At 37.4% G+C, this 13,190-nt stretch overlaps 1 protein-coding gene across 3 annotated transcripts in view; it reads right to left on the bottom strand.

Moving 5' to 3' along the window:
* Nucleotides 1–10,713, bottom strand: part of Imp (IGF-II mRNA-binding protein) — a 31,989-nt gene extending 21,276 nt beyond the window's left edge. For 2 of the 3 annotated variants that reach the window (XM_081984510.1, XM_081984511.1), the window contains exons 1-3: nt 10,354–10,713; nt 9,759–9,819; nt 9,282–9,326 (exon numbers count right to left, since the gene is read on the bottom strand). In XM_081984510.1, coding sequence (XP_081840636.1) covers nt 9,282–9,326; nt 9,759–9,819; nt 10,354–10,558 — 311 coding nt within the window. In that variant the 5' untranslated portion in view covers nt 10,559–10,713. Of the gene's footprint in view, nt 1–6,981; nt 7,455–9,281; nt 9,327–9,758; nt 9,820–10,353 lie in introns of those variants that run through there. The other variant, XM_081984512.1, reaches the window with a different exon arrangement.
* Nucleotides 10,714–13,190: the final 2,477 nt, after the last annotated feature.

Here is a 13,190-nt window from a genome sequence, read left to right as displayed (position 1 = left end):
AGGACGAGGGGGTTCTTTGAGGAGCTCCTCGTTTCGTTCACCAGAGAAGGGGCGCAAACGTCTTCCAAAGTGCGTACGTTTGACCTACTTTGTTATTTAACGCGTTATTTTTTTCATATACTTGACTAAAGCGGGTTTTACACCAAAAAGTTTTAAATCCTAGAGCAGGTTTTAGGTTAGAAAAACGTGCAATAATCCTTTAGTCAGTGAGTTTTCTTTTAAACTTGCAGGACTTGATATATTTAAACTTTCTAACCACAATGTGCAGATGTGTCAAATGTTTTTTCATTTATTTAGAACAAAGAATATGTCATTTTGGTCCTCAGTTATTATGGAAAAATTTGAACAATAACAACATCTACTGTCTTTGCTGTAATTAAAGCCTTTTGGGATCTGGCAAAAATAAAATAAATAAACCTTCTATAAAAATGACGTTAGAACAATCTACAGAGGTGTCAAGAACGTGAAAATTTTCTTTGAAAGAATTCTAACAAGTAAAATGTCATTTTGGTCCAATTTTGCTTCAAACTATTCAGCAGTTCTTACGGCAAAACCCATTCAGAGTGACTTATTTCAAGCAAACTTGAACCATAGTGAGTGACATCTGCTGTTTTTGCTGTAACTAAAGCTTTTTGGAATCTGGAGAAAGTACAATTTTTAAACCTCCTGTGCCAAAAACAAAATACTGAACCGAATTTAATGTGCCCTTTCTAAAAGAAACCTTCCAAATGTTGAAAATTTTAATGTTTAATAGTAAATATCTCAAAAACGACAAATTCAGATCGAAAATTGTCGTAAGCAAAAGACGTAGAAGGGCCACACTTCGTAGCACTATGAAGACGTAGAAGGGCAACATGTTTTTTCTTAAATTCCTCGGAATTTAGGTAAATTCCGACTTCGAACTCAGAATTTACATTGTCACATTGCAAAAGCTCTTCAAACCAAATTAGACAAAATTTTTCAGTTTGGCAACATTGCAAACATTCTTCGAACCAAAATTGAAGAATTTGTTAGTTTGATAACATTGCAAGGACACTTTTGAACCAAATTACCAAATTTTGTCAATTAGGCAACATTGCAAACAGTCTTCGATCTAAATCAGGAGAGTTTATTAATTTGGCAACATTGCCAAGCAAACACACTTCAAAGAAATTAGTTGAACTTGTTAGTTTGGACAGATTGGAAACTCTTCAAACCAAATTAGTAAAATTAGTCAGTTTGGCAACATTGCAAACACTCTTTGATCTTAATTAGTAGAATTTGTTTGTTGCAAAAACACTCTTCGAACCAAAATAATAGAATTTGTCAGTTTGACAACATTGAAGTATAAATTTAATCAAAGAGTGTTTGCAATGTTGCCAAACTGACTAATTTTACTAATTTGGTTTGAAGAGTATATGCAATGTTATCAAACTGACTAATTCTACAATTTTGGTTTGAAGAGTGTTTCTGTCGAAACTGACAAGTTCAACTAATTTCTTTGAAGTGTATTTGCTTGCAATGTTGCCAAATTAATAAATTCTCCTGATTTAGATCGAAGACTGTTTGAAATGTTGCCTAACTGACAAGATTTGGTAATTTGGTTCAAAAGTATCCTTGCAATGTTATCAAACTAACAAATTCTACAATTTTGGTTCGAAGAGTGTTTGTAATGTAACCAAACTGACAGGTCCGACTAATTTCTTTGAAGTGTGTTAGCAATGTTGCCAAAGTTAACAAATTTTACTAATTTGCTTCGCAGAATGTTTGCAATGTTGCCAAACTTTAAAAAGTTCAAAGTCGGAATTTAGTTAATTTCCGAGTTTGAAGTCGAAATTTATTAAGAAAAATAACGTCTGTGGCCTTTCTACGTCTTCGTAGTTACTAGAGTTGCCAACAACAAAAATTCGTTGTTGTTATATCTCTTAGTTGGCCACCCGGTACAGCACATGGTAAGCTATAGAGTAAACCATGAATCTGAATCGAATGACGTAATAATATACAGAGTGTCCCATTTCAAAGAGTGCACTTTTTGGCTTTTGAACGTACATTTAGTCATGATGACACGAATCTCTACAAAGACACGATTTCACAGTTTTGCAAAAGGAAAGTATTGTCAAAAATATACAAGGGGGAAAATGTCAAAATTTTCTAGATATAATCAGTACAGTTGATAGTTTGTGATTGGTCAAAAAAGCAGCTTTCAGCTATTTTGTCAAGAAGTGACAGTTTCTTTAAATTTTTCATAAAATACCACTAGTGCAACTAATCATAATAATTAAAAAACACAATCAATTATACACGAGAAAAACGGATAATTGGAGTGATTACAGTGGTCGTGCGATAATTGGCATTTACCGTGGAATCAATTCAATGATAATATGTCAACGAGATTCAGATCGGGCGAGCGCAAAGGTGCCCCGTCACCTTGAAGACTCTGGGGGCCGATTTTGTAATGGCGAAAAAAGGTTCGGGCTCTTTCTCTCTTTTTTTCTCTCCGATATGGGAGCTCCTATGAATGTATTACTTTTTTGGGGATTAAATGGGGTTGTTTTATTTTGGCTTGCGCGACGGCAGGTGAGTACCGGCGTGTGTCCGCCGTTGCCTTCTGATTAATGCAATGCGCCACTTGGCAGCTGCCGTCCACGTTGTCAAATCTCGTATTTTGTACGAGAAATTAGTGTTAATTAGTTTGGTTAGTTGCAGATTTCACACGGAAAAATCAGTTGCGACTACTGTGATAAGTAACGTCTAATGCGAATGATTTGTTAGGAAAATTGCCTTAAGAATGATCTTGTTGGCAACATTGCCCGAAATTCATCGGAGGTGAGGGGTGAGGAAGAGGGCGGAAGACCACGTAGGGGTGGTCCGACCTTGAACTCGGCAATAGCCGAAATTTGGCAGTTAGACGAGGGGATTCTAGGAATTTCGCCCCCTTGCGTATTATAATACACCCAGAGGTCGTCGTCAGGCGTATTTTTGGGTCCTCGTAGACTATAAATGGACGGGAATTTTATTTTCCCGTTGTCTACGTCGTTTATTTTTTCGCGTTGCACAGCTAGTCTGGGCTTTAACCTTTCCACTATCTCTCTCCTTTCATCTACTTTCCCCTCTAAATCCACAGTTGCCGCGTGACTAGAAAAAACTCTATCTAGATAAACAGAATTTGGTTCCCATATAATCCAAAATGAACCAACACAAAAACAAATCCAATTATTTTTCAGTATTGGACGGGCCAGTAGTAATTATCGCAGTGTCGAAACACCTTAATAGGCTAGAATCTTGATGCCCGCATGTTTGAAATTCTTCTATCTCGTTCGATGACCTTTGCTGTTTAGAGAGGATTTCTTGATTGAAAACTCCTTGTTGTTAATCAAAAGAGCAGAGGGATAACCAGTTTCAATCTAATCCCCATGGACATATCAATGAGGAGGAAGACTGGCAAAGTGTAGTAGATACAGCAGTGGTAAGTAGTGAAGCCAAGAATGGCTTAAACATTTCTAAGAAGAAGACTTTTTCGGTTGACAGTTTGCAGACTATTTAGTAAATGGAATCAGTGGCGGCCCAAAAAACAAAGTGTTCGCCACCACTGGCCTCCATATTGGATATACATTGGTAGGTTCAAGACACGTTCGTTGTATGGACGACATCACCCGAACAACATTCTCTCCTTTAAGAATTAACACTTGGGGGGACCGGTAAGAATCGGTAAACATATATACAATGCGTGCCCGCACGTGCACCGTGCCGGTTCCTTTTATATATGCGAGCGTCCCCGGTCCCGCGCCCCCCTCCGGTACCCAATTAAAAAGATTCCGAATGGGATACTTAATGGAAGGTGAGCCCCTCGAAAACGGCACACAGAAAGCCCTAAAGGGCTCATGCCTGGATTTTTTTTTGCCCACGTCGACGATATACCCTTTAGGTTTGCCCATATTATTTATATTGGTTGACGCTCTTTTGGACTTTTCAGCAAAATCACAACTTTTGGACGGTTTTTTGCATTACTCAGTAAGAAATTATGACATTTTTCTTCAAACCAAAAAAATGACTGAAAAAGTCGTACTGCATCTCTTAGAGAAACTGTCCGAGAAATTTGTTCTTTATAGCAAGAAGAAAAAATTAAATATTGACTTGTTCTTGTCAAAAGTGATGAATTTTCCAGTAAAAACAAGTTCGAATAAGTTATTCTTATGCCAATTAACTGAACAATATTCAGAATGTGAAGCTTTCAACACAACGGTAAATTGTTTCGAATATTTTACAGCAAACAAATCTGTCTTACAGTGTGTCCCAAATCAGGCCGGTAATTTAAACCGTACAGGGTCGATTCAGTGTGAAATGTTTTAGAGAATTATATGCAAAACTTACTCACGGTTGCCAAATTAAATTCTCTTTCGCCGTTTTTCGTAAAATCATTTGCTTATTAATTTTATGATATTTACCATTTTAAACATAGAAATTGTCAATATTTGTAACTTCATTACGTTATTCTCAGACACCTTGTTGCTTTTTTGCCTTGTAACCCATTATGACATCTCTGGATATACCAGAAGTGAATACCAACTTGCTTGCTTTAAATAGAACACCCTGTATATATTTTTTAATACTCCCATTGATTTCAAATATTTTTCATTTATCAGAACCTACGTCTATTTGCTGCGATTTGAAAAATGACAAGTTTAGCATTGTCATATAGCTCCTAACCAGAATGAGATACAGAAAAACTGCTTACATGTTCTTATCTTAACTTTTTGACAGATGTCAAAAATGTAATCACAGTAAAAAAATTGACACCTGTCAAATTTTCCACATAAATCTCATATGTTAAAAAATAAGAACCTGCAAGCCATTTTGCTCTACCTCATTCTGATTAGGAGATATATGACACACTAACAAAATCGCAAAATTGTAATTTTTCAAACGTCAATATCTCGAAAACTATTGATAAACTCGATAGGAATATTCAAAAATTTACATTTTTGCGGATTTTTTTTGAAAAATTTCAAAATTCCATGAATAGAGTAGATTCAAAGAACCACTTATAGAAACTGCATTTTGGGCAGGCCCTCAAGAGGCACACCAACAGGCTTTAAGAATTTTACCTGTTTTTTTTTTTGTTCGCGTGGTTACAAGGGACCCCCGATATTTTCCGTTAGAAAAGATTTCGGTTATTTCAGGTAGAGAATCCGTTCCTAGAGAAGCGGCCGCCGAACCTACCTTAAACGTAAGCGATTTTTAAATGGATCATCGGTTTTATACTCCTTTTTAGTTTCAGTATTGAGACCAAAACCCATTAATTAGGGTCATTGTTTTGTAAAAAAGTTTCACTGTTGAACCTAAACTTCCTCATAAACCTATTAGACAAAACTGTTCAGTACCAAAAGTAAGAATTACGTGCAAAGCCAGTATCGAGAGTTTCCTTCTCATCTTCACAGAATCTGCAATCTCTACATCTTTCTAGGCCTTAGTGAACGCTTTTCCTCCTTCAATTTGAGCTCCACAAGCCACAGAAGGGTTCTCATCCATTCATAGAGCTGTTTCTAGATAGTGATGAGCGAAATATAACGAACTGTGATTTAATCACTGATATTTAGAAATCACTGATCACGACTGCTACCAAAAGTATCGCAAAAGCGTGACGTGAATAACGTGATTACGATTACAGTTTTCTGATTTTTCCAAGTTCCCATCTCAAAGTTGCGACTTACTAAAACGCGATTTTTGCTATAAAGTCGATTATCGAATACCATCGTAAGACTTAACACGAGCCGCAAGCGACATCGCGCCTTATTAACAGCACGTACAACGTACGGAACGTTCGAGGTTAATTTTTATGGTGTAGGTGTACGCAATCAGCAGTCTCTGGGGGGTGAGATTAAAGCACAGTATCAAACAGGTTGAAACTTGTTATTTGTTATTGATTTCACTTCCCAAAATATTACATCAGTCATTTATTGTTTCTTGCTTTTTTTGTTTGTGCAGTTTATTATTCCCATTATTTAATGGGTATGTAATACAGTGTAATTAATTATTTAAAAAATCCAAAAAATGAATCAAAACCAGAAGAAAACAAGTGATTTATGGAAATTCTTTGACCCGATAAATGAAATTTATGCGACGTGTAACATGTGTAAGCAAAAGTTGTCATATAAGACCAGCACTTCGAATTTAAAAAAATATTGTGAATGCCTGAATGTCGTGATCACGTCACACTATTAAATCACTGATATCAAAATATAACGGTAACAATTAACGTTGTGATTTAAATATCACGGTATCGCTCATCACTATTTCTAGATGAGTTTAGCACTATTGACTGCTTCACTGAATAGAGTTGCAATATCCTACTTCTTTCTTCTGCCTGGAAGATACTGGAGTATTTCTCCATTGGTTTCTGCCAAATATATTGCTGCTGTAGAACATCATCATAGAGCATGCCAGGATATTCTTGGCAGTACCATGTTTTATTGTACCAACATGGTATACATCTAAGGAATTTATTATATTATTGGTTTGTAAGTATACATCATTAGATTCCATAAGAAATGCAGGTTCAACAAGTAAAAGGGCACCGCAATAGCCAAACCTCAATCGTCTAGATTTTAGAGCAATATGTTGACTGAATCAACTTTTTGACTGGTTTTCAGAGTTTGAAGAGAAGACTTTGACAGTGTTCACAGTTATGCAACTGTCTAAATCTCATCCTTGGAACTAAAGGTGCATTTAAACTAATTCATAACTCTTCTTCTAGTACAAACTTTTGATTGGCGAAAGGAATTCTTACAGTACTTAATATAAACGTGAAAACTATTTCTGTTCAGTTTACGAGCAAGATAAATAGGAATCGTACACTTCCGCTTCCCGTGCCACTAGATGGCGCCTAGACCCGGTTAAAAAGTCATAGGCGTGATGTTTATTTTCATATTAGTAGATTCCACTGGTTCTGCATTTAGGCCATGACTACATAGATTTTGTTTGTTGTTATGATAGGAAACTCACCTAGATTCGGGTTCTTCGACTTCAAAAACTTGGTCGTTGTCGTCGTCGCGCGACTCCTGAAACTTCTCCATGTTCTCCCGGTGTATCCAAAATAAGCAATTTGAACGGAACAGGGAACAGTCACTGACGCAAATACGAACAAGTAAACGTGTCCACTAATCGAAGGGACTTAGCCTAATCAGTCTTTGCTATACTCCGTCACTAAAGCCCTGAGAATGAAAGCTGTACGGTTCCCTGTTTAAAAACCAACAAGTGCACAGAGGCGCGCGTTCACACAAACAACAACAAAAAAAAATGAAAAAAGACCGAAGGAAAAAAAAAAACGTAACGATCGACGGTGGGGGAAACTGAAGGGAATAAGGGCCGAAAAGTGTTCACTTTTTTTTTCAAAAGCGAAACCAAAGATTTTTTTTCGGGAAAATGACGTAACACAACATATCACTCTAAATACGAGCTAAATACGTACTGTCCGCGGATCGTGGCGTGTCGTGCAGCGACGCGGATGGCGCATGGCCACGCCTTCCCCTCTCCCGTTCACCCTTCGGGAACTCCCCACCACCTTCTGTTTTTTCGGCAATTTTAGAATGAACTTCCTGGAGTTTATACGTTCGGGCCCTTTAAGAGCAAACGCAATATTTGACGGCCGGCCGGAGTGAATAAAACGTCAACGATTTTCATGTCCATGATCCGTCAGCACAAGCCGCCACTGGGGGGGAGAGGGAAAGTAATTTGCGATATGCCACGCCCCCCCCTTTCATCAATTCTACGTACGAATATCATCAAAAATATTCCTTGATCGTATTGGGTGCTTTTGATGCCAACAGGGTACATGTTGCTAATCCTAAACAATCCTAAGTCCTCCTTCTATACCCATCACTAATGATCAACTAAACTAGGATTTGGTCTGATCAACAGATTCTTCTATTCCTGCTTATTTCTTTTACTGGTAGGCTTTGTTATGCTAGAATCCACTTATCACATTTTGATAAACTAAATCTTCTTTTGTTTTCACTTGTATGCTAAACAATGAGTCTTAAATACCTTGAATTGGAATAATTGTTGTTTATTCTTCAAAGGTGGCTTCAGCTGTCCAAATTGTGCATAAAAACCCACTTTGTGTAATGTTTTCTATGCTTCAATTCCTGGAAAATGTCTTCAACAAACCTCAACGAACATTCACCACAAAATGATGGAGGGAGAGATCAATTCTATTTCCATCCATTTTCAGGTATAAATAGTATTAGGCCCTCAATTGATTCGCTGATGAAACCAAGTTTATGTATATTAACCCCATCCAATTCCCTGGAAAACCTTAAAAGTTAAGAAATACAATTTCTACTATTCCAGTTTTCTAAAGTCTACCACATAGTTCCGAAACATATTAGTTTACAAAAAGCTTATGTTCTATACAATTTTTAGTTATATAGGAGTATTTGATGATAAAATAAAGTCGTTCTTCTTACAATTTTCCCTACCAAATCTACTTCTACTCGTATATACAGATACAGCAGCAATGTTTAGTTTCATAACTGGACTTAAATAATTTACATCAAAAGAACAATCGAAAATAAAACACCAAAACCCTCTATCGATTACCCAGAGATCTAACCAGTGATAAAACAGCAAAAGCTGAAAGCGTTTCGACTACAGAAATGGCAGTTCCAGGTGATGTCTGCATCGGACCCGAACCGAACCTAATCGATAAAGGGTTTAGTAAACAAGACAGACGGTTTTAATTTAACAATAACTTTATTTCAAACACGAGCAGCGTATCACAATGTTACAAGTAAAATGAGGAGTGGGGGAGGGCCTAACGCAAACATCTTTTCCACCATTTCTTTAGCGAAACGCCGCTCGCCTAAAAAAAATCACAAGGGTGTTACTGAGAGGGTTCGGTTTAACGTTGAACTTCCTATGATGCGTGGAAAAGTTTTGTTTTGTTGAACTAAAAAAAAATCACAGTGAAGGGAATGGGTCAGACAGCGTAGAATCATTAGCCATTCCACCTCGCGGACAAAATTGCGATTTTATTGGTAGCGTGTGCGTTATTGGATTTCGGAAAAAAAATCAGTCCGTCACCGGTGTCTGGCGTATGTTTGCATAACTCGAGGCTTATTGCACGAAACGAGATTTTTTTCCATTTTGTTCCATCATCCTCCGGTCAGGATTAATGGAGAAACGCGGGTTTGTTTTACTCTTGTCGGTCTGGCCGTGGCGTTGTGAATGGAGAGGGTGTACGTGATATTTAATTCGGAGGTTGTTAAGTGTTTTTTAGTATCAAAAATCTGGTAAAAACTTACATCCATCCGTTTCCAACTTGCATAGGAGGTGTGTCCGGAAATCCCCTAAAAAAATCATATAATAAAAAACGTATCTAAATCAGTCTCAGTATACAATTAAAATGTGTAAATAACTGCCAACATTTGGTGTATATGTCAAAAGGGCATCCTAATCACAACTTTGCATAGGATGCCCTCCACCATTAGAGAACTGGTTCTAATAGGTTTTTAACCAGAGAAACCAGGGAACGCCACTGGACAATCGTTAGAAATATTAGGCGAGTCGCCGGTTCGGGGGACCGGGCACTTCCGAGAAATTTTTAAGGACCATAACATGTGGCATTGACCACCGGCTGCCATTTACCATCCTGTAGGTTTTTAATTCATAAAAGAAACCAGTGCTGGCCAGAGAAGACCTGCGTTCATCCCTCTAAATTACTTTTCAAAACCCTAATGTTTTCTACTAAAAACAGTGATTTGTTGGTAATGGTAACTTACCGTCTTTTTCCTGATGCCACCGAAGGTTCCACCACCAACTGGGAACCATGGAAATTGAATCCTAAAAAAAAAAAAAGATTTTATTTGGTTGGAATAAAAAACAAAACTAGAAACAAATTTCACCTTCACAATCACAGATCCTTTTAACTATTTTACCCTTTTGTAAATAAGCAGTTTTGAATCAGCAAATGGATATTTTGGTGAATATGAAAGGTTTTAACCAATAAATTTACATTATTACACACTTAGGTAGCCAACAATTTTAGAAAAAAGGTGAATACCCACAAATCTTCTAGCTTAGTGTAACAATTATAGTTACCCATATAGTTATATGTACGAACGTCTCATTTGATTCCATTCCAGAGTTCAAAGGCTTTGCAATTGAAAGTTTTCAGAATATGCAAATTGGATTAATATTACATGAAAGGTGAAACACAGAAAAGTGTAGCAAAAGCAAAAACACACTCACTCACTAGAGAATGATGTTACATGCACAAAACTAGTTTGTCCTCTATTAATCAGTTGAATTAGATTTTTGGATGCCTTCTAGGTTATGTTACCTAAAGTACCAGTTTCAAATCACTTTGGAACTTACCGTTGAGTTTATCGATAGCCTTATCAGCCGAAGACTGATCGGGACAATCGACAAATGCGTAACCGCCCCGTTTTATAAGAATATTTGTACAGGACAAGTTTTGTTCCAGGAAAAGTTGTCGCAGTGAGTTCTCGCTGATTTCGTGCGGCAAATTGCCCACGTACAATTTGCTCATGGTGATCGGTGGGATTTTCGTCACCGACATGGCGAAGCTCGCACTAAAACTGGCACCGGCCACAAAACGCGGAAATAACACGAAAATAAGAGAAAATCTCTTTTAAAAACTTTGAAAATACCGAAATAGTTTCACAACGAAGTGGTTTGACACGCCGTTTGACGTTTGCGTTCGTTTTGACAATCGCAGGTTGCTGTTTGTTACTGGTCGACGTAGTCACGTGACTACCGCCTACTCCATAGTGTTAGTTTTGCCTACCACAGAGCTCTATCTATCTTTGTTTGTTACACAGTTTCCAAGGATAAGAATAGTACATCAATTGTTTAACTAGGAATGGGTTTTTCTACTTTTAGAGCTGTGTTTTCAATTCAAATTACTAATTAGTTTTTGATAACAAATTTTATTAACACTAATTTTAAAATACTTTTGATGTGCGCCACTGTAAATGTTGACCCCGTTGTCCAAGTATATATTACTGGGGACGGAAGAACCGATGAGGCCAGGTCATCAGGGTCGAAAACGCGGAACAGGAACTTTGCATAAGCAAACAAAAGAAAATTGCCGAAAATCGAAACAAGTTTTTAAATCTGACCATTTGAGGAGCACAATGCAACATCCCTTTTTTCATTATTCTTACGATTTTGGGGGCATTTTTTTCCATTCAATCACAACCATTGTAGTGGTGATGTTTGGGCTTAATACGTACGTTAGAATTACGACAATCGCTTTTTTTTTTAAACGCCGCTATTTCATAACCGTCTTTTGTAAGCCGCTTTTTGTTGCTTCTTCTCGACGGTTTTATTGTTGGGGAAGCAAAGTTCGTATCGCCCCGTACCCTTACCCTCACCAAATTTCCAATCTACTCTACATAGGGTGGAGGAAAAAAAAACCGAAACTTTATTCCATCAGTTAAAAGTACTAATTAACGTGTTTTTGCACGTGCGCTATATAAATTTGCCCCTGTTATAAATATGTCTACCCAATTCTTTGTAGATTTATCAATAGGAAGAGGGATGAACGGTGAAGACGACACTCGGCCGGTAGAGACCAACCATTCATATGGTGATTAGGTTCGTCAGGTACTTATTAACCTGCCCACAAGGCATTTATTATTACCTATACACGTACATATTTAGATTTTATGTATTGAATTGCCTGATGGTGTATAGTATTTACATCTGGATTGTATAACGGATGAGTTGTTTTTATCCTAAAAAGCTTGTCCAGAAGACCAGAGAAAGGTACTTTGTAAAGCGCCATCTGTACTGTGTTGTTTTCGGTTTCAGGTTTAGCAACCAAATATGACATTCACTGTCATTTGCAGACTTTCATGTTTTACAATTTTGGATTTTGATCACTTTTAATTTTCTGACCACTTTAGTTCAAAAGCTATTAATGCAATTTTTACAGTTTGAAGCTTAAAATTTAAAATATTAAAACACCTAAGCCCAAACAACGTCCTAAATTGGCAGACGAATAAAGAACTGTCAAAATGGCCTCCATAGAGTTGCAAAGTGCATTTTCAGGGTTTTATAAAATTATTTGGTACAGACATCAAAACAACAGATGATTAGTTTGAGAACTGTCAAAATTTAGTATTTTCTGACAGTTGTTAAGTAATGTTTTCCGTTCCTCCTTTACTTGTCAACCATATAACGTGCACAACTAAAATTTTAGAGATGTTTTGCTTTCCAAATAGCTATAGGGATGAGCTCTCTACCACTTTCAATTAAATCGACCGTTTTTAATCAACAAAATAAACTACCTCATCTCTACCAGTGACGAAAAACGTATTTTTTACTTGATACAGTAACCAACATGACTTGACCGGGTTCTTTTGATGTTTTTTTTTTAACCAAATTTCGCTTCAAAGTTCTAACGATCCCACGACCTTATTACGACCGATGCATCTGCATTTAATCGAATAAAAAAAAACCGGAGGCCCCCGTGGGTATGGCAACTTGAATAGGTAAAGCAAAGGGGAATTGCTACCTGCCTAGTCAGTGGCCTATGACATATATACCGGGTGAAACTATTTTACTGATTAAAATCTCGTTCAGGTTAAGCTTGGATGTGGTTTGAGTGTTTTTAAATGTTCCACCCTGTATAACGTGCATAGAAACCAGCAGACAATAACCTAAAGGTGCACCTGGGGGTCCCAATAGAAAAAATGTAGAGTTACGTAAGCGTGTTTTGGCTAGTCATCGTCTCGGACCTTAATGATAAATAATTAAGGATGACGATCGCCACCTACAGAAACAATTATCGAATTAGAACGGTCGCCATTTTAATTCGACACGTGCAAGTTGGTGTACCTGGAAGTGCATCGTGCACGCGATCCCATTGGTCCGACGTACCGGCCAATGGTCGTAAATCGCGATCAAAGTACGCGCAATTGCAAACTCTTTGCATTCGCGAACTTGCCCTGCATTCGGTACATAATACGGCGTTGCACTTTGATATGCGTTTCGGTTGGTCGTCCTCGATACATGCGAAGGGTTTATACCTAAATAATGCACCCTTATGTATAGTGTATGCACCGATCTAAATATCGTACAGCCCCGACAGGGGGAAATTATGTTTTTGATATATGGTTCGGAAGTAAATATGGTCCCCACGGGAATTTTTAATAGGTTTTAATGTAAACAGAACGTTAACGGAC

This window comes from Ips typographus, linkage group LG8 (assembly GCF_016097725.1).
Source record: "Ips typographus isolate SLU linkage group LG8, UJ_Ityp_2.0, whole genome shotgun sequence".
NCBI classification, from domain to species: domain Eukaryota; kingdom Metazoa; phylum Arthropoda; class Insecta; order Coleoptera; family Curculionidae; genus Ips; species Ips typographus.
The sequence above is the reverse complement of the archived record's forward strand: the minus strand, read 5'-3'. Positions and strand labels throughout refer to the sequence as shown.